Genomic DNA, 26,682 nt, shown 5'->3' on the forward strand with positions numbered 1-26,682 from the left:
ATTTCGAAATTTTCTATAATGTGGAAGCTAAACGAATAAAACTAAAAATACAAGCTTCTTCCTGAGTGCGAATTTATTCACTTGATATTGAACGTAAAAAATTAAAATATTAAAAAATGTTTAAATCAATTTCAATTTTCTATAAAAGTAAACAAAATTTTGTATGTATTTAATTTTGGTTAGAGTAGCGAAGCACCCAGGGTATGCTAGTGAGGTATAAAGGCACAAAACTGTAAAGATGACGCTTGTTCATTTAATTCCTTACAACAGAAAGTACTATTCAATTTCCCGAAATATGTAACGAACATAAATTATGTGTGTATTATTTTCTAATTTTTTTAGTGCGGATTTTATTTTTAATCTCTAGCGAATGAAGAAAGCAAGAAAGAGTGTTATATTCGACTATGCCGAATCTTATATACTCACCATCAAACCGTATGCCGCAAATTGAATGCTCAACTATAAACATTAGGTTGATATTTAAAATAGGGCTTAAGGCAATTATGGACAGATTGTCATAAAATTCGCTAGATTGATTTGTGTTCGTAAGGGGGGGTAGGGTAAGATCCTCATAAAATTCCTTAGATAGATTGTTGCTCGTAAGAAACTAACTTATATCGAATTTTAGCGGTAGTCTCGTATTTTTAAGCCAGTAATAGGCGTGAAAGTCATTTTTTGAAGGGGACCATATGTGAGGGTAGGGTCAATTGTGGACCCATTCTTATTTGGTAGAGAGAATTTGGCTGATATAAAACTAATTTATGTCGAATTTCATCGCTATATTCACATCTTTAAAACAGTTATGACTGTTAAAGCTGTTTTTCGAGGGGCCACTTGTATGGGGGCTATGCGAAAACGTGGACCGTTGCCCATTTTTAATACCAAACAAATCTTAGCTATAAGAAATATTTGTGGACATTTTCAACTATCTAGGTCTTTCCATTCGGACTCTATCGTGCTCTCAACAGACAGACGGACAGACAGAGATGGCTAGATCGTCTAAGAATTTAATAAGGACCCAGAATATATGTACTTTTATGGGTCTATGATCAATATTTCGATGTGTTACAAACGGAATGACAAAATCAGTATACACCCCCCCCCCCATCTTTTTTCATGGTGGATATAAAAATTATTTTAAATAAAAATCCATCCACACGTTTTTATTTATTTTCCAATAATATTTTTAACAAAAGTTCAACTATCTACTATAATATCAATTGTATTGGATTAAATTTGTGATTTTCTTTCTGAGACGTCTACCGACCAGTAATCGTTAGTTCTATGACAACAAGAACAAAATAACGTAAACAAACATGAACAGAATTTAACCACCTGAGTATTAAAATCTAGAAAATTTCAAAATATATTTTCCTTCATAAACGAGCATATTTTGTCTACCCTAAGAATCTAACTAGTTTTTTTTTCTTGTTGTCTATTCTTACTTGATTTGAATATCAATCTCTTACTTCATCTCATACCATTCTTACATTTCCCCGGGGCTTTTAGAGACAATGAACTATAATGATTTCAAATACTACAACTAGTAAAATCTTGTTTTTCTATAAAAAAAAGAAAAAAATACACAAAACAAATGTGATGAAATTGAAGACGATGAAAATGACGTTAGAGAAGATGCATTACTTGTTTCTTTAAAAAGGAAATCCATAGAAACTTGATAAACTCTTTAGTAAACTCAAATACAAGTGGAACTACTCTATACTACGAGTACAATGCTTACAGGATTTCAATGATATTTAAATATTTGATTTGTTCATGTGATGTGGGGGAAAAAGTTATTTCGTAATACATTTTACAACTAAAATAAAAATATTTTTATTAATATTTTCTTATTCAGACGTATTTTAGACCTAGATATCAATATATCTGTTAAAATATATCTCACATCGCAAACCAAAGTTGATGATAAAATTCTACGAAATTTAAAGCTCGCTTGATGTATCCTTTTGTCATCTGATGTTTTATTTATTTGAGAGTTTAATATCATTTGAGATCGATGAGAGATAAAGTAAGGAAGACATTACTACTGCGTTTTGTATTATCTTTGTAACAAGAGCCCAATTGATTTTGCTTCGTAGTTATCATATGAACAGCCAAATCCGAAAGTGTTTTTTAAATACGACTTTAAAATTATGGATTTGCTTCAATCGAACGACTTTCTTTATTTAATATTATCTCAGTTTGAAAACATTAGATGATTTTTCCTCATGGTTACCACTTGGACGTCCTGAAGCCAATTTAAATAAAAACTGCCAATACTACCAGCAATATAAAATTAATCCAAATACATATATTGTTCTACTGTTTAATATTTATACCCCCCTACAGCGATTTTAGTTGAAATCAAAATACGAAATAACTTTTTTCTTTCACACTTTTTTTGTTGTTACTTAAATATTATTTTTATTTATTTATAATCCCTTTTTATCTTTTCTTTATATTTGCAAATTTTAGGTTGGCATGCGTTTGTTAGAAGTGAATGGTAACTCCTTATTGGGTGCCACACATCAAGATGCAGTTAATGTTTTACGCAATGCTGGAAACGATATACATTTGGTCGTTTGTAAGGGATACGATAAATCCAATTTAATTCATTCCATTGGTACAGCTGGTGGCATGAGTACTGGCTACAGCAGACATGGTAAGTAGCAAACAGCTATAATAAAAACATCAACAACAACTTCAAATTTTTTTTTAAATAAAAACAAAATTAAAATCCATCTATCCGTACAACACCAATACTTAATAACAACGAAGAACGATCTTGATAAAAAGTATAATTTTTATAAAGAACATGAAAAATATTATATGTAGTATTATTCGTTGTTGGTACTCTTAAAGATTGTTTTTTAAAAGTATTATATTTTACTAGATAATACTTACTTATACATATACTAGCAGACAGATACAATTACGATACAGATTACTTATACATATATACGTAGAATAGCTTGATACATAGATAGTTTACTATAATGCAAGATTGTGATTTTATTCTTTTGTTTTCAATGTTGGTTTCAATTTTTCCTCCTACATTTCAGTTATTTTCTTTCTGATTTTTTCTAATAAATGTAAATTGTTAAAAACAACACAAAGAAAGCATTTTAAGGATACATTTTATGCTGGAATGATAAAAGTAGTTGTTGAAACATTTTCTTTTATTAAAAATAAATTTTAGATATTTTATATTGTAGAACATAAAAGTACTTTAAAAGCATCATTAATTTTGCTGCAATTTTATATTTTATTAAACTTATAGTAAATGTTTTGTATCTTTAGTATTTTTGATTGATCGCTAAAAATTTCATCGCATTTATTTCCGGATCTTACTCAAACGGTACTTTGTCCAATTAATATTGATTCCAAGACATGAGAATACTCGAAAGAAACGAATATCGAATTCAAATAAGGAGTGAGATCGAAAAATTTTTAACACACGTTTTTCATTAAAACTTTAATTAATATCAATTATATTAACTTGTTGTTAATCTGATTAAAGTGAGTGACCTGAAAAAAGTGCCTGCCGTCAAACTGTTTCCAATGTTATTAAACAGTACCGGGAGAACTTGTCCGTAGATAGAAAACCTGGTTCAGGTAGATGGAATGATCCACATGATTTTCTAAAGCCAAAAAATTGAAAGCATTTTCAAAAGTGCTCCAAACATATCCGGTAGGAAAGCAGCCCGGTTAACTCAGTGCTCGGACTATTTGGTAAGAAAAGTTAAAGATAATGCAGGTTCAAAAACATACAAGTCTCAAAAAGTTCCTGACAGGAACGCTGCTTAAAATTTAGAGGCCAAAACCAAAACACAGAAATTGAAGTCACGTTTTATAAAAAATATTCTTGCTGCATAATGGATGACGAAATGTATGTTCTGGCGGATTTTCCTCAAATTCCAGGTCAAAAATTTTATGTTGCTGATGCTCGAGGGAATGTTGAAGAAAAGTTTAGGACCCAAAAGCAGACAAAATTTCCAAAAAAGTTCTTGGTATTGCAAGTATTATGCAGTTGCGGCAAAAGAAGCCAATCATTTGTTACAACAGGCTCTATAAATACCGAAATTTACATCAAGGAATGTTTACTAAAAACGCTGCTTCCATTCATGAGACTTCATAATGTGTCTATATATTTTTGGCCTGACTTGGCATCCTGTCACTATGGTAAACAAGCCCTTGAGTGGTACAAGAACAATAATGTGATATTTGTACCAAGAGAGGCAAATCCTCCAAACTGCACGGAAAAAAGACCAGTGGAGGGATATTGGGCTCTTGTTAAAAGAGAATTGAAGAGCGTAAAATAGGTGTCCAAAATTGTGGTAGATTTCAAACGGAGATGGAATCGAGCAAAGTGGCAGAAAGCACTATAACAACGTTTATAGAAGGGTTTCCGAAAAAGGTTCAAAATTTCATCACTAGTGAATAAAACTAAAAAAATATTTTTTCGTTTTTATTGAAATTTGTATGAATTGTTAAGAATTTTTCGATCTCACTCCTTATAATGAGTTTGTTTTTTTTTTTTTTTTTTTGACACACGTATAATAACCAATTTATTTATTTCGGATAAATCCTATTGCTCACGAACGCTTTCAAATTACAGCGTTAGTGGCTTATTTTGAAAGTTCTTCTTAAGTTTAACAACAAAATTCATGGATTAATGCCTCCAATTCCTTATCTTTAAAATTGTTTAGTTGATCTTGTCAGTTTTTACTCAAATTAATCATATTTTTCATAACTTTTTCAGGCTCTCGTGCTTCTGAAACTGGTTCCGAAATAAGCCAAAGTCAAAGTACATCCAGTTTAGATCGTGATGATGACGAACGCTTAAAACATGTAAGATTTATAAATTAAGAACATAACATTAATCGCTAAATGTAAATTTATAAAAGATAATGCTAAAAAAAACAATAAATTAAAAACAAAATTTCTTGTTACAAAAAATCCTTAAAATCAATATAAATATTGATTTTTTTTAACAAATACCTATTTCCAAAGTGTAACCATCCAATTATTGAATATAAAAAATTAAATTGTGAAAAAGTATTCAAATTTAAATTTAATGCTTTTCTAATATTTATTTATGCTTTTTTTTACTTGTTTTCTTTACATTTATCCAATATACTCGTTGCTCTGGCTTGTCTTAATGTATGTTGTCTGATGCCTGACTCTTCTTCTGTATTGTTTATTTAAAGGATTTGGAAGTTTTTGCTGAACAAAGTAACGAACAACCCACGTCAGTGTTAGCCAACGTTGCTGCCATGGCTCATTCACCCACCTCAACAACAACAACAGCACAGGCAGCAACATCAGCACCAACAGCAACAATTCCGGTAGTTAAACCTACAGATGGTTTAAATACAGCACAACAACATCATCATCAGCAGCAACATGATGTTGCTGCTGCCACTGCTGTTGCTTTGGCTCACAATACAGAACAGTCCTTGGCTTCCACTAAAGAAAAGAGTACCCCTGAAAAAGTAAGTGTACATATTTGTAAAAGTCTGTGTTTGTGTGTAAGGACAACTGCTTACAGTGTTCTTCGTACTCGCACTACACAATTACAAGTACAACAGTCCTTTTGAAAAGTTTTTGGCTGTTAGCTTTAGCAGCACCATTCCATTCATGGTATTGGTAGTACAAGTACCCCACCATATGTTGTACGTGTAGTTTAAGTGTTTGCTGTAGTATCATCTTTTATTTTTTCAGTGTTATCTTGCTTTGCCAAACGTTTCCTCTTTTTTAGTGCTTGTAATGTCTAACGGTTTGTTTATTCTATTTTAGGATTTCTAGAAGAAGTTTTACATTTTTAAAAACTATTTACCTTTTTAACAGAAGTAAATAACCTTTGGCACGTCTGTGTTATAAATTTAAAAGTTTTCATCACAGTTAAGAACTAATTTATATATTTCTTCTTAAACTTAATTCTTTAATCGAATTTAAAACAATAATATCGTATTACAGGAAATATAAATAATTTTAAGAGAATCTCAAGCAAGATTTTTAAAAACCTTTCAAATTTTTTCGTTTGATTTCTAATATTCCAATTATTTTTGCATATCACCTTGTTTCGAAATTAATCTGTTTTGTCCCACACCTGTTAAAAGATTTTAAATTTATTTAAGAATTTTCGGTGTAAAATTTGTTGTATACGAGTGCGTAGGAAACAACAGCAAAGTGTAAAACAAAATGTAACTTTTATCCAAAGAAAACTAAAACATCCTAAAAGAATAAAAAAAATACTTTTTGTGGTGTTACTAAGTTGAGTCAATACCAAAAGAGAATAAATGCAATGCTAAGCTAACTATAAATTGAATAGAAATTAATTTTTTTTTTTGCAATATTTACTTTACTTCTCAAGGTTTTGGAAATTGTACGAGCTGCTGATGCATTTACTTCCGTACCACCCAAATCACCATCCGAACATCATGATCAGGATAAAATACAAAAGACTACAACGGTTGTTATATCAAAGCATACACTAGATACAAATCCAGCCATACAACCGGCACCATCAACGGGTAACGCACCAACATCACCCACATCGCCGTCGGCAGCAGGAACATCACCTCAGATTTCAACAGCAACACCTTCGCCCGTTTCACAGCCCCAGACACCACAGGTATGTTGTTTTAGAAGCAATTTAGTAGAAAACAAATAAAAGAAATGTTTAACACCATTATATAAACAGTGAGTGACAATTCAATGGTATTTAATGGAGTAAAAATTTATTCAGGATTTATTTAAATATTTTTAAATAGTGGGAGTATTCAAAATTAATACTTTTAACGGAAATATAGAACGAATTGGTTGTGAAACCACGCATAGAAGGATCTATGTATCTACATACATATGGGGGGATTTCATGTCAAGTGTCGCATCTCAAAAAATCGGACCACTCACTGACCACAATGCTCATAAAGGAATGCAATTTTCGTTGAGCAAAAAAAAAAAGAACAAAAATGTCCATTTTGAAAAAAAAAAAAATAGGTAAAATTTAAGTGCAAAATATTGATAAAATATTTTTTGATATCCGACTCGCATCCCATTATGGGACTATAAAGCCCTGAAAGAAATTCTTTTGAGAAAAAACGGTCCTATTTTGAAAAAAAAACTAAAGAAATTTATTTTTTTGGAAACAATGAAGAAATAGCTATCTACACCTACAATGTTTGCTAGTACCAATAGCAGCAAATTTGTGTCTGGCCTACTTTCCAATAGTAGTAACCTGGTGTATAAAATCAAACGCTCGAGAATGCCGACTATAATTTCTAACCCATCTACATTTTAATTACATAAAGTAATTCAACACATGATCAATTCCAATTACTAGTTGTTATTGATTATTTGTTATTGAAATTGAAGTTTTGTCAATCCAATTATTTGTAATGTGTAACTGAGTAATAACTAATTACAATTGCATACTTGAATTTGTAATTGAAGTTTTACCAATTACTACAATTAATTGTAATTGAAAAATTTCCAATTACAATTACTTGTAATTTTAAATTTCCCTCTTATAAATACATATAATTGTAATAAGTAAATTTTAGTAATTGGCAAAACTTCAATTAAAATTACATGTAATTATAAATGCTTATTTTCAGTTACACATTACACGTAATTGTAATTGGCAAAACTTCAAGTACAAATAATTGTAATTGGTTATTTCTCAATTACAATTTTTTGTAATTATATACAAGGAATTTTAATTGGTTATTGCTTAATTACACATTACAAGTAATTGTAATTGACCATGTAAAGAATTAAGTACTTTGTGTAATCACTGCTCCCTGGTTACACATTACTAGTAATCGTAATTGTTCATGTAATGAATTACTTTTTATAATCATTACCCCTAAAGCCTGCCGTGTACACAGAGGAAAAAAATATACACGCCTGGTACCAAATTGACACCAAATTTTTCAATAACATACGTTGTCAGGTATATGCATACATACAACAAGAATATGTAATGTAGACTACGCAACTTTGTCAACTTTGCAACAATCTAAACGTTATGCATTCCGTTCGTTGTCGCAATCTAAACTTTATGCACATCCGTTGTCTTAAAGTTAACAAACGTCGTAAGCTCAAAATGCGTTGCAAATATTCAGTTTACCACGTTTGTTAATATTTGGACAACGGATGTGCATAAAGTTTAGATTGCGACAATGAATTGTTGCAATGTTGACCAAGTTGAGTGGTCTACATACATGTTGTTGTATGTATATACTTGACAACGGATGTTATTGAAAAATTTGGTGTCAATTTGGTACCAGGGGTGTATATTATTTTATCCTCTGTCTAGGAAAGACTGTTTAATAACTCGTGAATATTTCAACCGATAGTTTACGTTCAAACCAATTTTTAATTTATTGTTTAAGTTTGATTCAATAGTATGGAAATCATATTTTTAATTTCCAAAAGAAGATTTCATTTTTTAGAAGCTGTAGAAATGGAATAGAGCAACTTTTTTTGTAAAATAAAATTTAACATACCAACAACTGTTAGGGATTGAAACAAAACAAATATATAATTAGACAAGAAATTTTAAATTTCTCCAGGATTCCATTAAATTGTCACTTGCTGTGCACTGAATATTTGTGTATATGTATGTATGCGCTTATAAATGTTTGAACCCATACATGCATATTTACAAATATTCATATAAATATGTATTTTTGTATATAAATATTTATAACTGTTACTAATTTGTATGTATGTATGTATGTATGTATGTAATTTTTTATGTCTGTCTATGTGTGTCTGCGTTTTTTTTTTTTTTGTTTAATACAAATTATTTGTATGTGTGACAATGCGTGTATGTTTTACATGTTTGTTCTCATTTAACCATTTACTTACCATATATTTACTTACATAATACATACCTACTACACGTGTACTTTTACATATATAGTGCCAACATATGTATGTATTAAAATGTACATATACATGTCTGTATGTACATGCCACCATCATGTTTATTGTATGTGTTTATGTTTTTTCTTTATTTCCTTTGATGTCATTTATGTTTTTAATCCATTTCAAACATAAAAATCTTAATCCGTGTTGTTTTTTAGAGTGCTAATTGTTTTTTAACTCATACACATTTTGCATTAATTTATACAGCCAACATATAAAAGAATATAACTTAAAAATGCGTTGTATAAACATAAAATAAATGAAAAAAAATAATAATCTTTTGAATAAAATGAACTGAAACTTTCATTTGTATTTGTGTATTTTTTCCTTTTTGCCACGACTTCCGTTTCCACACATACACATGTTCTCACCATAAAAGTTTAGAATTTTTATTATTTATTTCTTTTATTTATGTTTTTTCCATTTTGTTGTTCGCAATTTAACCATTTAAATGTTATTAATATTTCATACTCTATATTTATGTGTAAATGAATTTATTTAATTTTTTTTATATTTTTTGTTTAGTATGAACTCGTAAATAATCATATTGTTAAAAAAAAACATACCACTCTCCCCTCCGCCTCCACTACACCACCACACTTCACTTAATTTCTTTACTCCCCTCGTTGAAAGTCATTAAAATCTCATCTAAATAAATGGGAATAGATTCTGTATATCGTGTTTTTTAAATTTATTTGTATATTTTTTTTTTCATTGAAAGCTGCAAACAAAATTCTGTATAAAAATTTAAGTAATTTATGTTTTGTGCTTTCCATTTCCATTAGTTTATTTTAATGTGTTTCTTTTTTATTATTCTTTAGAATATTTTTGCATTTTAAAGTTTTACTGTTGTATGTATATTTTGGTTAGTTCTATTTAGGATCTTTGTTATTTAAATTTTTTCGGTCAAAATCTGAAATTTTCATAATTAAGAACATCTATTATATAGAATTCTTTATAATGATGCTCAACTTCGTTCAGTATTGTGAAATTAATCGAAGTTTGGATTCGATCTTAAAAGTGTGTTCAGTTGTCTGATCATATAAAAACGAAAAATTTCTATAAGTTTTCAAATTAGTTTTTTCATATTATCTTTATAAAAATTGAAGATAGTACGGATTTTCACATTTCGAGAAGAAATACATTTGAATGAAATTTGGTATGAAAAATATGAAATAAAAGGGAGTAATGACACTATACAACAAAATAAAATTTTTTCCAAAATTACAATTTTGATAGAGGAGAGAAAAACAAATGACACGTGTATAGGCGTTTTGAAAGTCTACATCGGTATCAAAATTTTCGAAACTGTTTTCCATTTATAATATTTCATGTAAAGTTAACTTTTCAAAAAATATAAATTCTTTATACATCTTCTTAGAAATTTTTTAGATAAATTAAAAAGAAGTACTATTAAAAAATAGCCTTGTTTCGGATTTTTTATATTAAAATGCATATTACTTTGAATTCAATCATAATTTTTAAACCATTCTTTCACTGTTTAATAAATAATTTTGTGGTTAAGCGATCGGAAAATAAATCGGGAAATATTTAGACCCCCTGTTATCAAAAAACTGCGGTAGAGTAGTTAAAAACCATTAAAAAATTGTTTTGAAATGCGAATATCTCCTAAGCTCTCTTTTGTTGTGTCTTATTAATGACTTTCTGTTTGCATTTTCGATATTGATGTATTCAGGCACTTATAGTACGGAGAATATTTTTGCAGAACATTTTAACTCCTTAAATTCCGGTTTTAATAGTGTTTTTGCCCATTTTTTAAGAAGTACAAATAAGACCTTGAGGAGTTGGAGGGTTAACATATTCTACAAAAATTCTTTCCATAATATTTTACATAAATTTGTTGAACACATTTTATACCTAAAATGTAAGGATCACATGGTTTCTTATGCCGATTAACAATAAGAATGTGTCAGAGTTGGAAAATTTTAACCCTTAAAATATTGGTCCTACACCCACCTTAAAGTATACCAATCGCCTCAGAATCACTTTCTGAGTCGATTTTGCTATGTCCGTCCGTCTGTATGTCCATGTAAACCTTGTGCGCACTCTACATGTCGCAATTTTCAAGATAATTTGATGAAATTTGTCACATACTCTTCACTCTTTGACCCAAGCCTATTGAAAATGGTTAAAATCGGTCCATTATTTCGTATAGCCCCCATACAACCATACCCCTTGAATAGTGCTTATGAGCTCATAAATATGTTAAATATTCTTGTATCACTTCAAAAATCGACAAAACCTAGTTTAATATAAGTCTGATTTTCGTAATGATCGGACCTCATGTGACCCTATCCCCCATACAAATTCCCCTTCAAAAAATGACTTGATGGTCAAAATTCACTTATAAACACTAATATCACGATTCTGCATAAATAACTGAAGGATAGGACCATATTAACCCCCCCGCCACCATGTAACCCCTCTTTTAGAAAATTCCTTTTTTGTCAAAAAAATTGTATATTTCTGATAAAAGTTAAAAATGAAATGAAATACTTTATTATTAAAAAATAATCTAAATTTTTAATATAATCACTGGTGTAGGGTATCATAGGGTCGGTCATGACCGACCAGTATATTGCATAATTCAAAATTATTTGTCAAGATTCAAGGATACTTCATATTTTCCTATGACATAAAAAACTGTAAGATTGGCCATTTTAAAGGAATTTGAAATCTAATAAGCTCAAGTAAATTTTTCAAGTATAAATTTTCTAATAGAAATCGCTTAAAATTGTAGAGTGTAAAGTGCTCCCAAAGATTTTTCAAATTATACAAATTTACTCTGAACAGTTTTTTAGTAATACGTTTTTGTATCTTCCTATACCTATTATAACTTCGAAGACCAAGGAACACTAAAAGTATTCGAATAAAAAAAGATGGAAAGATGAAGTTATTTAGCAATTAATTGGGTTCTTTTTCTGTATAATAGTTTTATTGTAAATAAAATCATAAAACAAAAATCGATTTAAAAAAATGAACCAAGCATGATTTTTAGTTTAGAATTTTAGTATAGTTGTTAGAAATTCCGAAATCATAAAAATAAGTTGACATTTAAGTGTAAGTATTTAATTTTTGTAGTCAGTTTTCGCACGTCTAAAATGTGAACACTCAAAATAATTTTTTTTTTTCGTTTGAATTTAAGAAAGAGAGTGACATTTGTATAAAAAGGTTTTACATGTACAAAACCCATTTAAAACTAATTTTAAATATTTTATTATCTAAGTAATTTTTATGTGTGTTAATAAAAAACAGAAGATAAAGGTTAAACAAACTGAAAAATAAAAAACATCTTACTTACTTGCTGTAACATAAAGACAATTTTAAATATGCATGATAAAAAAACAAAAAAATTACAAAACTCCGCTTTCCCCTGTCATTAGGAGAAGGGGGAGATAACTAAAATATAAACAATTTTCTTTAATTCTATATGTCGTGTGTTCTGTTAAAAAAAAATCAATAAACTTTTTTCTTTAATTTATTGTTTTATACATTACATACTTAGTAAATTACAAAATTTTAAATAAAATTCCCTTTAAAAAGTGAAATGTATTTGTTGGTGTTGAATTTCTAATATTTGTCGTAATTCATTAACTTATAGTTTTTTTCTTATCCTTTTGGTTTTCGTTTAATATTGCATCCATTTATAAAATAGATTGACTTAAATAAATAAACAAAATTGAAATGCGCATTGAAAATATTATTTAAAAATTTTTGTCATAAAAGCAATTTATCAGAAATAACTAAAAGCTTCATTAAAATGCTTTTTTTCTTATATAATTTCTTTTTTTTTTCTCTCTATTCTCTTTCATTTTTTCTGATGCTATAACCCTTTAAAAATTGTGTTCTTTTTTATAAAAATTAAAATAAAAAATTCTTAAAAATTTCATTACAGACAAATGAAGAAAAGAAAATTGCTTAAATAAAGCGGAGGTTTAAAATCTGAAAATACAAGAAACAAGACTGACAAAACAAACTTAAACAAAAATGAAATAAAAAAAAAAATCAAATGATTTGATTAAAACAAAAACAACAAACGAAATTATAAAAATCTTTGCATACTTTTAGGACACTACAAGAGAAACATTCTATTTAATATACTGTAGTACACAGAGGAAAAAAATATACACGCCTGGTACCAAATTGACACCAAATTTTTCAATAACATCCATTGTCAAGTATATATATATGTACATCTTAACAATTCGTCGTCGCAAACTAAACATTATGCACATCCGTTGTCTAAAAGTTAACAAACGTGGTAAGCTTAAAATGCGTTGTAAATAGTGAGCTTACCACGTTTGTTAACATTTAGACAACGGATGTGCATAATGTTTAGTTTGCGACGACGAATTGTTGCAATGTAATGTAGTCTACATTACAAGTTGTTGTTGTATCTATGTATATACTTGACAATGGATGTTATTGAAAAATTCGGTGTCAATTTGGTACCAGGCGTGTATATATTTTTTCCTCTGTGTAGTCCTTTGAAAATAAAGCAACAAAAGTAATTTCATTAAAAATCAAGCAGGATTAACATGACTACAAACAAATTAAAAAGGAGGAGAAAAGAAACATAATTAAGAGCATTTTCTGTTAAATAAAAAATTAATTTATAAACACAACATAATTAAACTTAAAGAAATAAAAATGTATGTATATTACGGTAAAAAATATAAACATTTATACATTAATGTATGTATGTCTATTAGACCGATTCGCTCTGTATGGTAAGCAATTTCTGCTTTTGTTATGCCTCTCAAAGTTTAACATGTTTTATGATTTCGAAAATATTTTGAGGCGCAAATGTAAAAAAAAGATTTATTTAAATTGGTCCAGCTCACGAGCTAGACATCACAATTTATGTATATTTTGAGAAGGGTTACTCAATCAACAGTTTTTGTGAGTCGGTCTAATATCTATATAGAAAGATCATAACCATCATATAGAAATGGAGAATAACAAGAATCAGAATACAAATTATAGCTTTTATATCCAACACTCCCACATGAAGATTGATTTAAAACTTGTCGTCCGAGGCCTGTTTTCAAAAAATAATTTTATTTCTTCTTATTCTGCGAACATTTCTTAAAAAAAATTTCCATGCGAGATAGTTAATCAGAGTTTATAATTTTTAGGTGGTAAATATTATAAAAAAAAACAATTTAATTTTTTCCTTAAAATAAAATTATGATTAAATTTTATTAAATGTTGTTATAATTTAAAAAAAATAAACTACAACTTAAATGTTTCTCAGAACTTGTACTAAAAAAACAATTGCAACACTATGGGTCCCTTTAAAGAAAACATCAATACTGCAAATTAATACTCGTAATATAAAATAGTTAAAACTTAAAAAAAAGAAATAAAATACAATTTTTATTCTAAATGGTTTCCAAATTTCTACAACATACAATGTATAGTTAATTAAAATTTAAACAAATAGTTAATAAACAATAAAATATTTAAAAAATAAATTAAAAACACTACAACAAACACACTTTTGAAAACCACTACTGCTATTAAGAAAAATAAAAAGTCCTATCAAAGTAAAAAAAACTATATCAAAAGGTCCAATATTTTTAAATATTAAAAAAAATAAATTTAAAACTAAAATTGTTGTTATTGCCAAATATTTGAAAAATATTAAAAAGAAAAATTAAATAAATTTATAAATGTCTTGTATTGTTATCTTTAGGTTAAACTTGAACAATTAAAAACAAAAATAAAAATAATGTAAAATAATTTTATATATCAATTAAAATTGATTTAAAAAAACCGAATATTTTTAAAAAATTTCTCACATTTATACATAATTACATATGTTGTACGGTTGTTTTAATTTCTCACACAAAATGAATAATACATATTCGAATTTAAACTTTTCCCAAAAGAATTTAAATTTAATTAATTGCAAAATATAAAAATGAAATAAATTAAACACATAAATGAAATTGTTTTAAATGTTATTTAACTCTATGTATGTATATTTTATGTAATTGAGAGATGAGTTAAAAAAAGAACAAAAAAAAAAACTTTAAAATGGATTTAATAAAAACATTCTTAAAGATTTTATATGTAAAAAAATAACTCAAAAAAAACTTTGTATTTAATTTAGTAGATTAAATAGGTTTTTTTAAATGTCACTCTTCTTTCGTTTTATGTTTTAAGAAATATGTATTAGGAAGACACCGCAAATTTCAGTCACCTTATACATATGGATATGTATATAACTTGGTTTGTTTTTGTCATAGTGAAATATAAGTTTGTATTAACAAGAAAATGCTCTCTAAAGCAATGGTTCCAGGGACCTAGGGGTCCATAGCTTTAGGAAATCTAACGCAAAAACTATTATTTAGTTAATCCCAGCAAAAAAAGAACTTCCAAAGAAGCGAAAAAGAAGTTGGATTTACTCCATGGAAGTGCTGGAAACGACCTGAAGAAGTGATTATTTTAACACAGGCTTGTCATAGGAGGGATGGCCTTTTTATTTGATTCCAAATTCACTACTTCTGAAGTCATCTTCAAGATTTAATTTTAATGCTCTTTTTTGGATGATATTCGGAAGTGAAATTGTAGTATTATAGAACATAAGTAATTTGACTTAAATAATATTAACAATAATTAGGAAAATTTACACATTTAATAATACATAAGTACAAAAATAACATTTTTTATCTTATAAAAATGAAAGAACAAAAAATTTATATTAAGTCATTAAACATCACTTCCACTAAAGGTAAAAAAAATCACTTAGTGTTACTTTTGAAGTGGTGATAAAAGTTATTCTTTTAGATGTACTTCGTTTTATTTTTGGTGGGATGGTTTTAAAACCTCCCAGGAAAAACTTACATTGAAAAGTAATGAGTTAAAAAGCTAATAAAACCACTTTTCACTGCTTCTTCATTAGCATTTTAAGTCATTATTTTAACACAGTGATGTCATTGTAGGCAAGTACTTCCACGCTTGCTTACAAATTGGGAGTTAAAGAAGTACTTTCAATTTCTCTTACAAAGAAGTTGTTAGTAAGTTGTTTAATTTTAATAATAAAAAAAACCAGCTAGAATACGTACCAGGGACTTCGGTTTGTTAGACAAATGTTCTACTCACTGCACCACTGCTTAGCTATTTTATTGCGCGTCAAATAATGTTTTTCACATACAAATTTAATTTTATTTTCTTTTTTGTAAAACACAATTCTTAAGTCGCAATCAAATAAAATGTGCAAACAAAGTGACAAAACTGAAAACAATGTACTTCGACATCAGATTATAAGAAAATCGTTACCAGAGTACTTCTAAGTAATGCAGACGATAAGTAGTAGTCATTGAAAAGTAAGTAGTTATAGAAGTACAACCCATTACCGAGTTTTTGCTTGGCTGTTACTATATAACGATTATAACCGTTTTTGCATAAGGCAGTAAGAATTTACGTCATCATTACCGCCGCGAAAAAAATACTTAAAAATTATATCAGGCCAATTTCGATCAGCAAAAAAATAAATGACAAAGAGCACCCCGTTCAATTCTTTACAGTACTGCAGTAGGCTGGGCCGGACTTCGTCTAAAATATATAACTTCATTACATCTATTGTTTAGATATTTCAAAACTTTCTGCAAAATATCGGAAATATTAAAGTATTTAAATTGTTTGCTTTCCACATAGACTAACCTACATTTTGAATATTTTTACATGCCAAATTTCATTGAAATTACTTTTTAGCATGGTCCCTATTCGTAATCATTTATCGAAAGTTTATTAAACAAATGTTCATACAAAATTGTTCTATAAACCTTTGATAAATGATGATGAATAAATAGGGCACATTATATTAATATATCCTATTATTTTACTTTAAAATTTCAGATTTGAATAAGTATTTGTGTTCTTCATCCATTCTACATTGCTATTTGCTTAATTAAATCACAACGAAATTGTATTATCGTTATAGCAAATGTGTTAGAGGCTTCTTATTGTTTGTGTTCTAAAAATTTTTTGTCCTCATAATTATTTATAATTATCGTTATTTTATTTTTTATAATTATAAAATTATAATTATAAATAAAGCTATACTTTATTTTAAATCATCATTTAAGTTTTTGTCTTTAAATCATTAAACCAGGGAAAAAAATCAAGGCTTTTGAGGCCTTGGCCAATGTTTTTGTCATCGTTTTATTTGTTACAATTGTTAGCGAAATTAAATGGCTTAATAAATCAGCTTTTTCTTCATTCACAATCCTACTATCTTTTTCTTTCACCTCCAATATCACCACCAATCACAATTAAACAAACAAATCAGATATCAAATAGATACGTACGCCAGCTTAATATGGGCGTCAGTCACTTCCTGATCACAAACAAAAATTTCAATTATCACATTGATCATTTACCATTAATTGTCTACAAAAAACAACAAATCAATGTCCTTTGTCTTTTTGTTTAAATTATGTGTTTACACCCAACACTTAAGAAATTTAATCAAATTTTAACTTTAAAACTGACACAATTCTACACCGTTTATTTTTTTACTTACACTTTCTTTTTAAACACAAAAAAAAAAAAAATTAACAAATTAAACCAAAATTAAAAAACTTTAAATGGATTTATAATAATAAAACAACAAATAGATGGAGCAAAGTGCTACGAAATCGAGAGACCCCCGATTTGAATACAAACAAATGGTCGATAATCAGAGTATAGAAAAAGAAGAAGTTAAGGTTGAACCAGTCTATATAATTGATGATGACGACGACGACAACGATGATGATGATGACAACGACAGTGATGATAATGAGGATGATAGTGATGATGACGACGATGAAGAGGTTGAACATGAAGTGCAATCCCCACAGGATACGCTCACGGAACAAAACGAAACGGATTCCGACTATTTTGAAAAACCAAGACCTGCTGGCAGATATACTAGCGACTCGGAAAGCGACACCCAAAAACTGAAATTTCAAACAGCCTCAGGACGAAGTACACCAGATTTGTCATCATCTGCTTATGGTGGTCATCATCGTAAATCGGTTAGTTTTGATTTGAGTGGGGACGAACGTTCCAAATCAGATTATGAACGCTCCCGTACTCCTGAAGGTTATGCATCTCGCTATTACGATTCCGAACAAGAATATAACCCCTCTAAAGCTCGCATGCCACGCAAAGGTATTTTGAGATCTGCAAGTCCTTCATCCTCCAATAATTCCTCGTTGGAAAAGAAACGGCCAGATAAATTTCCAACTCTAATACCCACAGTGGCACGTATCAAAGAAATCGATTCGCCAACATTGCAACATGCCACCACAAGATCAGCTTCACCTCATGGTGTGCCAAGCAGTTCAAGTAGTGGCTATCGTAGTCCCCCACCTCCACCTATCGAAAGTGTAAAGTTGCCTACCGAAATCGAACGCGAAAATCCATTCCGTGATGCATTTTTAGATAAAAATCGTACCGATGATGAATACACAGAAATTGCCAAGGCCATTTCGAAATCTCCGCGCTCTCCAAAAGACGGGAATTATTTCTTTGGTGCCAAATCTGGTTGGAAATCCAATGAAGATCTTTTACAATCAGAGAGAACAAGTGGTCGCAGTACACCCTGTACAGTTATAAGTCAACAATCAAAATCCACTGAAAACTTAACGAGTCGTCCCAAAAAACCGCCTCCAACTCTGCCAAAACCTAAAGTGAAAAAGGCAGATTTAGTGAAAAATTTCGCATTAGAATCATTCCAAAATGCTGATGTTGGTCATGGTGATTTTGCAGTATTTGAACATGATCCAAATACTAATGAAATACATCAAGTATCTAGACCTACCACACCGGGTCCGTCCACTTCTCCGAGCCCGAAACTGCCCGTAAGGGTTAATATACCAAGAAGTCCTTCCAGACCAAAAGAAAGTCCACCACCGCCACCGATTAATTTCGCAACCATGCCAAAACTTCCACCAAAAATGCAACCCTCCTTAATTTCCGCTTTTCACGAAGAAACGCAATATATGGAAGTGCTACCACCCTTACCATCAATTCCACCGCTAATAGCTGCTCCTTCTATAGACGAAGTGCCACCATCTCAAAGACGTCCTTCAGATTTTATTCACGAAAATTCGCCAGATAATATTTTAGTTTCCGAGGAAGAACATCGTACCATATTGTTGCAGGAAAATGAGCTGCGCAATCAATTACGTCGAACGAGTAGTAAAACGCAAGTACCAGAATTAGGAGTGCCGCCAGAGCAAGCTCCTCCGGTTCCAGGTAGCCAGTACAGCAGTAGTAGCAGCAGTACGAGCTTTAAATATTTGGTAAATCCTATTATAGATAATACAGAAGATTTAGATTTACCCCTACCTCCAGCACCATCCTCACCCCTCACTTCAAGCAATACAATTACGCCTCCAATGAACCAAAGTCCTGATTTTCCTTCCCCCACTCCCTTGAATAAAGACACAACAGCAATAGTTAATGACCTTAGTAGTTCCGCTTGTGACAGTGATTCCTCTAATAATTTAACTACTAACCAAACTTCTATGTCTTCCCATGCTGCGGATCAGCAACGTTTGGAACTATCAGCGCCCAGAGTGCCAACAACAGCATCAACCATAACACCACACCATGATCCCCTCTCGCCAACACAAATCTTTCCCACAGCTCAAATTTTGCCGGTACAGTATGCCAGCCTACCGCAGCCACAACAACCCAGTGCTGCTCATGTCATACCGGCCGGTCAGCCCATATTTACTCTGGGTGGTGGTTATGTGTTGTTGCCACAAGCTGTTCTAACACAGGGAACAACCTCTTCCGGCCAAGTAATCATATCACAGGCGCAACAGCAGCAACTGCAGTTGCAACATCATCAAGTCCAGCAACAGACGCCACAGTTGCACATGCATCAGCAACGCATAGTGGTGAGTGAAGCCATTGAACAACTACCACAACAACAGCAAGAACAATCACCTATAGTTGAGCACGTAGACAACACGAAAACTTCTTCAATTCCTACAAATACCTCAGCTCCCACTTCCACTTCTTCTCATACAGCAGAACATACAAGTAAAGGTAGTGATATTAGGGAAGACCTTAACTCACTGCCACCTCCACCAACTCCTACACCCTCTTATACCGGTTTAAAGTTTCCATCCATGTCGGGAATTGTAGCCCACAATAGTACAAATAATTATCAAAACACTACCACAAATACATTGGGTCATTTCTCTTCCACTTCTTCCTTCTCTATTGACTCTTCCACATCTTCGTTACAACGTCAATTCAATTCCCAAGCTATGAATGCAGCTTCGTACTATGAGACTGCAGAAGAAATATATGCCACCATCGAAGAGGAGGCTATTTACAGTAATACATCATTCTTTGATTCACGCCGTAGTAGTGACACTTCTCTAAATTGTCGTTCATCTTTGTCGCCGCCTCCACCACCCTTGCCACCAAAACGCCCCATCAAGCCAACAAAATTACGTAAAGCTCCACCACCTCCATTAGCAAGTGTTGGCGCTAGTAAAATGCGTTCTCAATCCCAACCTCAATTAAGCCTACTGGACAATCATAATAACAACAATAGAAACAACAGCATCAGCAAAAGACAAGCAAATCACCAGTATATGCCTCAAACACCCACAGCAAGTGGTAAAGAGACCACTGTTTAAAATTTGTTGTCATTCCCAATATTGTAGGTCGGTTTATTGTTAGTTTGTTTTACAGATGCTGTTGTTTTTGTTACAAATACTACAAATACATATGTATGTATGTATAAATGTGTACTTTGAAACAAATAAGGAAGTTTGTCAGATGGTAGGTTAGTTAGATGGTTGAGTTATGCTTAGATTTGGTTTAGGAAATTCCGTAATTAGTTTTTATTAAGCCACCCGGTTTAATGTGGTTTTATTTGCGCCTTTAATTGTTAGAAATTTGAAAATATTTGTTTTGTTTTTATTGTCTGGTTACGAAAATAATATCTTCTTGTCATTTGCCTTTCACTTCGATTAAACTTGTCGTCGACGGTTTTTATGTTTCTCTGTTCTTTAGTTGTTCTACTAATTGCAGTGTGGCAAATTTATAAAAGAGCATATCGTCACCTGAAATGCAAAAGGGCGTTACAACATCCATAAACATGTTTGAATATAAATGTGACCCCAGACATTGTCTATTGTGTTGGTTTTTAGGACATTCTGACTTGTGTGAATGACTAATTTGTTGTTACGTCCTTTTGAATTTCATGTTAAAAAAATTAATGTTTTTAACAATAAAGTTCTAAAAATTTACGACAACATGTATTTTACAAGCCAATAACTTTTAATATTGCAAAATTTCAATAATAAAAGGATAGAAACTTGTCGGTATAAAAATTTATATAAAAAAGTCGTTAATTTAATTTTTAAGGCCAAGGTTTAAATTATAAAATTTGGTAATTTTCCTTTTGTCTTCAATTTTCAATAAAACTCCACAAAATACATTTGGAAATTTAGACTTTAAACTCGGCAATAGACTTATCAGAGATCAGAAATTTTTAACGATATATGTACATACATACAAATGTATGTATATATGTATGTGAGTCCATTGTATTAAATATTCCAATTTTGGCGTTCTTATGTTAATTTTCCTCACTGCTTTTGGTTAATACTTTAAATGAACTTTTTCATTGCCTTTTAATCGCAACGAAGTGCTTTCATTATTTTCAATTTCTAGCATTCAGATTTTTCTTGCAGTCATTTCCACTACCTTTTTGACCCTTCCTACGGTCGGTTGATTTTTATAAAATTCTATTGTTTTGTGATTTAGAAAAATTCTTGCGTTTAACTGCTGCTACTTCATCCTGTTTAATGTAATCACATTTGTGTGGTGGCAGGGACTTAGGAATGTTCAAATGTTGGCTTCAAACAATTGTATTTTTAGATTTTCTAGACAAAGTTCACTTAAAGCCATTGGCATAGTTTTAATTTTCATTATTAAGCAGCACAGTCCTTGGTCGACTGATGGTTCACTGGATGGCTTATAAGATTTTGGCTATGATGACCATAAAGATAATGATAGCAACGAAGTTGAAAACGATGATGATGTTCATGATACGAAAGCTAAAAATGGTGGTGTGTGTTTGGTTTTTGTTTTCCTGCTATTTAAACTTTTTTTCTGTCATTCATTCAAATTGCTCCCTTATTAGGACTGACAAAGGTTTGAAAGCAAATGAAAACAAACTTGGAAAAAATGAAAAGAAATGGTAATAATGGTTTTGCTTTGTAATTAATATGGAAATTTTTATACAGTTGTCTTTACAAAACTTAAACAAATAGAATTTAAATTTTAAGTGAAGGTCAATTTGATGTTATTTAGTTAAACATCTTGCTCTGTATAAAATTACAAAAAAAAAATATCTAAAAGTCTTTTTTATCCTGGTAATCCTGTTAAACAAATTTTGTGGTAAAATTAAACTTTATAAACTTATTTTTCTAGTTTTAATTTATATTTAGAATTATAGAAAGATATATTTAAAGTATTCAAAGGCATTTGAAAAAAATATTTGAAATAAATGGTTTGTTTCAATATGGTAGCATCAGCATCGGCATGAGTACGTACTTAACCTTCAAGCTAATAAAACCCACTCAGAAAGTATTTTTAAATATTTTTAGATTTGAATCAGTTGAATCTATCAATATTTGAAAACTCCTTTTAACTTGTTATATTTTGCTGAAAATCCAACTGAGTGTAAATAGGCTGGTGCAAAATTTAAATAAAATAGTATTCCAACCTGCAATCAATTTTACACAGAGTAGAGTAGTAGTTTAAATTAGTTTAGTTTTATTAAATAAATATTATATTTGTTTTTTTTAGATTTTTATAACCTTTACACCAAAAATATACTAGTATATACATATGTCTTTTATTTTATATTATTATATTTATTTTGTTTTTATTTTTATATAACATGTTTTATTTTGATTATTTTCTAAAACTCTTTTTTTTTCTGTAGACAGTACAATTTTATTCCATATTTTTTTTTTTGCCAAATCCGATACAACAATAAAAACCTTATCAGCTTAGTTATATATATTTTCTCTATATGTTTTATTTTATTGTGTTTTTTATTAAAAAAAATATATTTTTTTCTGTAAAAAATAAATAAAAATGTTAGTTTCAGTTCAATTTTATTATTGATTTATTTTCGTAATGCTTTTGTTCCACATGGAAAAACAAATTTTATCTGTTTATACTAAAATCTAAACAAAATCATAATATATTTTTGTATATTTATTTTGTAGCAAATAAAAGGCGATTTATTTAAATTGATTTTTATTTAAACAAAAAATTTTATATTAAAGTTTAAAAAAATGTTGTTTTCTTTTGTGTTGTCCTTTAAATCATAATTTGTGTCGAGTGTGCTAAAATAATGTTTCTTTTATTAATACTTATATGGGAAATTTTATGTCAAAAAATCGATTTTGACAAAATTTGCACCAAGGTTAGTACTATTGGATAGAAGGTCAGCTCTATCGGTCAAAAACTGCCGGACTTAGAGGGGGTCAAAGTTGCACATTTTGCTCATACAGGGTTTTATTCAAATGAGTGTAATTTTTCACCAATTGGTCCTAGCAAAAATTGTCCAAAAGTTCAGATAGTTTTCAAAAAATTTTTTGTATTTTTTTTTTTAATTTTTTTCATATTTTTTTTTAAAGTGGGCACTAAGTGACCACAAAGCTCTTAAAGGAAATGGTCTGAGATTGTCCATTTTGAAAAAATAGGGGAAAATTAAGTGCCAAATATTGAAAAAAAATCTTATTCTTGAGTTCAAAAATAATTTGTTTGATATATACCCCATTCGCTTCCCATTTCCATACAACCCTTTAAGGAAATTGTATAAGCTTTCTTTTAAGCAAAAAAATGGCCCATTTTTATACAAATTTAAAAAAAATTGGAAACAATGAAGAAATTGCTAACTGAACTCCTTTGGACAATTTTTGCTACGACCAATAGGTGAAAAGTTACACTCATTTGAATGACCAAAATGTCCAATAATAAAGCTGAAAATTTGTGTCTGGCATATTATCCCATAGTAATAATCTTGGTGCAAATATCATCCAAATATGTAAATGATGTACAAATGTACTATAATTGTAATAAATTTTATATGCAATATTTTTTTTTTTTTACTAAAATTTCGATTTGAATATTTCGAAATATTACAGGAAAAACTTTAGCATTTACTCGTTTCATTTTCGGAACTGGTTCATAAAGCTGTGGAGTCGAAATTCGTTGTATGTAATAGTTCAGGAAGTTTTTATTTAATCAATGATATTTCTTCGAATTAGTTACCTTTGGAATAAGTTCTAGTTAAGCTTTAGAGAACATATAAACCAATTTTTGGACCTTGGATCATACGATAGCCAATATTGTGTTATTGAGTTAGTTGTTAGTTAGTTTGAAAGGAGAATGTACATATATACATCAAATCCGAAGAAATACACTTGGGCCTCTATGGGGCCTATTGTCTTATTTACGAAAACACATTTTTCCGCTTGTTTCGAATGCAACATTTCACGCATAAAATCCATTTACTAAAATCAGCACAAAAATATAAATTTAGATTTTAGATCTAAATTGGGAAAATCTTCAGTTTTACATAAAATTGAATGAATAATGTTGCCTTTTGATATACATATGTAAATCAATAACCATTTGCGATTTTTAAGAAAAATATATAAAAAGGTTAAAATTATAGATTTCCAACTTTAACACAATATGTGCGTTTCAACAACCGCGAAAAAATAATATATTTTTTCTTCGCAGTTTTCAGTAGTCCATTAGTAGGGCCATTTCAATATTTGCAAAAATATTTCCAAAAGTTATAGTTAAGTTATATACATATACACCTTTTTTATAACTTTTCTAGAACTTGTTCTTTTTACAGTTCGAAGGTTGCTTTTTAAGAACCTAGACCTAATTTAGAACTATTTTTTTATTAAAAAATTTTTCTTGTAATCCTAATTTTTGTTCATATTTGTGGGTCCTTCAATAAATATATAAATATTCTGTTTTGTTGGTCGCTAATTGATCTTAGTCATAACTCGATAATTCATAATGAAAACTCATAGAATTCGAAACTATAGTTATTAGAACTTTTTCTGTATTTTCTTCTCTTATTAGACTAAAAATACGTAGAACAAAAATAGATTTATAGATGCAATTGAGTTTGTAATAAAAAAGGTAAGTTCTATTTTTACTGTGTATCCTGAAATCACAGTGATTCTATGCGAAATCACATAAAAAGGTGTATTTTATTCTTTTGGTTAACATATTGAGGGTATTACAATATCGAGGATATCGAACAAAAAACACCCACTTTGGAAAAAATGGAAACAAATATTTTTTAATATATTTTCCGAAAAATTTATGAAATAGCTATCTAAACTATTTGGGGCAAATTTAGTTAAAAACAAAAGGTAATAGAAAAGATAAGGGTGAGAAAAACACAACTGTTTGGCAAAAATTTTAAATTTCTATCCTCCGTAACTCAGCCCCGATCTAATAGGCCTAACCTTGGAAAATTGCATCCCGATCGGATGACATCGGTCACTTGAGTTAAAATCCTACCATACAAATTTGTTTACAAAATCAACCCAGCAGACAATAATTGATGTCATACTTTACAAACGACCTCTGAATCACATCTAAAAATTTGATTACATATTTTTCGCTTTAATAAACCAGATATTTCCTTACAAATGAAAACCAAATTAAATGTGGGAAAAGAGATGAGAAAAGTCGCTACAAATAATATATTCGATACAACAAATTTTGGTAAAAAACCAATGAAATTTACATAAGTGTATTATTGAAAGAATGTGGTTTATTTTCGACATCCAAATATCGATTTTTTACTGTTTCTAAAAATTGAACATCATCCCTCCAATGATATGCTAATATAAAATTCATATATTTTTACCAAAATTGGAAGTATGTACTTTAATTATGTTATTTGTAGTGAAAATTCTACTTCTAGCTAGAGAGTTGAAAATTTCTACAAATATTTTCTATAGGTAAGGTTTGATTGGTATTGAAAATGGACAATATCGGTCCACGTTTTCGCATAGCCCCCATACTAGTGGCTTTAACAGTCATAACTATTTTAAAAATGCGAGTATAACTATGAAGCTCGACATATATGAGCTAAATTCTCTCTACCGAATTTTATGAGGATCGGTCCATAATTGATACTACCCCTCATAAAATGTCACCCCCAAAAAGTGACTTTAACGCCCATTACTAGCTTAAAAATACGTGTTTAGCGTTGAAATTCGACATAAGAAAGTTTCTTGCGAACAAAAATCTCTCTACCGATTATGATTGGTGCATAATTTACAATTACTTTTAATTGTAATTGAAATTTTTCCAATTACAATTACTTGTAATGTGTAATTGACAAATAACTAATTACAATTATTTGTAATTGTAATTGAAGTTTTGACAATTACAATTACTTGTATTTGTAATTGAAATTTTCAATTACAATTACTTGTAATTGTAATTTCGGTATTACTAATTACAAATGACATGTGATTATAAGGAACAAAATTCACAATTACAAGTAATTGTAATTGCAATTTCTTCAATTACAATTACAAGTAATTGTAATTGGCAAAACTTCAATTACAATTAAAAATAATTTTTAATCATAAGGCCATATTTGTCCCCAGTCCCAGTATAAGGTGCCCTTCA

At 29.6% G+C, this 26,682-nt stretch overlaps 1 protein-coding gene across 15 annotated transcripts in view; it reads left to right on the plus strand.

The window, feature by feature from the left end:
• LOC119616462 (protein lap4) overlaps nt 1-26,682 on the plus strand; it is a 294,532-nt gene that overhangs the window by 204,018 nt on the left and 63,832 nt on the right. For 13 of the 15 annotated variants that reach the window (XR_005232544.1, XM_037972809.1, XM_037972810.1 and 10 more), the window contains 6 exons: nt 2,476-2,662; nt 4,763-4,851; nt 5,211-5,495; nt 6,377-6,637; nt 17,589-19,262; nt 19,512-19,865. Coding sequence is in view for 14 of the 15 variants with exons in the window: in XM_037972809.1 (XP_037828737.1) it covers nt 2,476-2,662; nt 4,763-4,851; nt 5,211-5,495; nt 6,377-6,637; nt 17,589-19,262; nt 19,512-19,865 (2,850 nt within the window). In the remaining variant the exon portion in view is untranslated. The remainder of the gene's footprint in view (nt 1-2,475; nt 2,663-4,762; nt 4,852-5,210; nt 5,496-6,376; nt 6,638-17,588; nt 19,263-19,511; nt 19,866-26,682) is intronic. The other 2 variants (XM_037972816.1, XM_037972820.1) reach the window with 2 other exon arrangements.

The sequence above is a fragment of the Lucilia sericata genome, unplaced genomic scaffold, assembly GCF_015586225.1.
Source record: "Lucilia sericata isolate MDLA Ls3-8-SP2 unplaced genomic scaffold, ASM1558622v1 Contig000073F_arrow, whole genome shotgun sequence".
Classification (NCBI taxonomy): Eukaryota; Metazoa; Arthropoda; class Insecta; order Diptera; family Calliphoridae; genus Lucilia; species Lucilia sericata.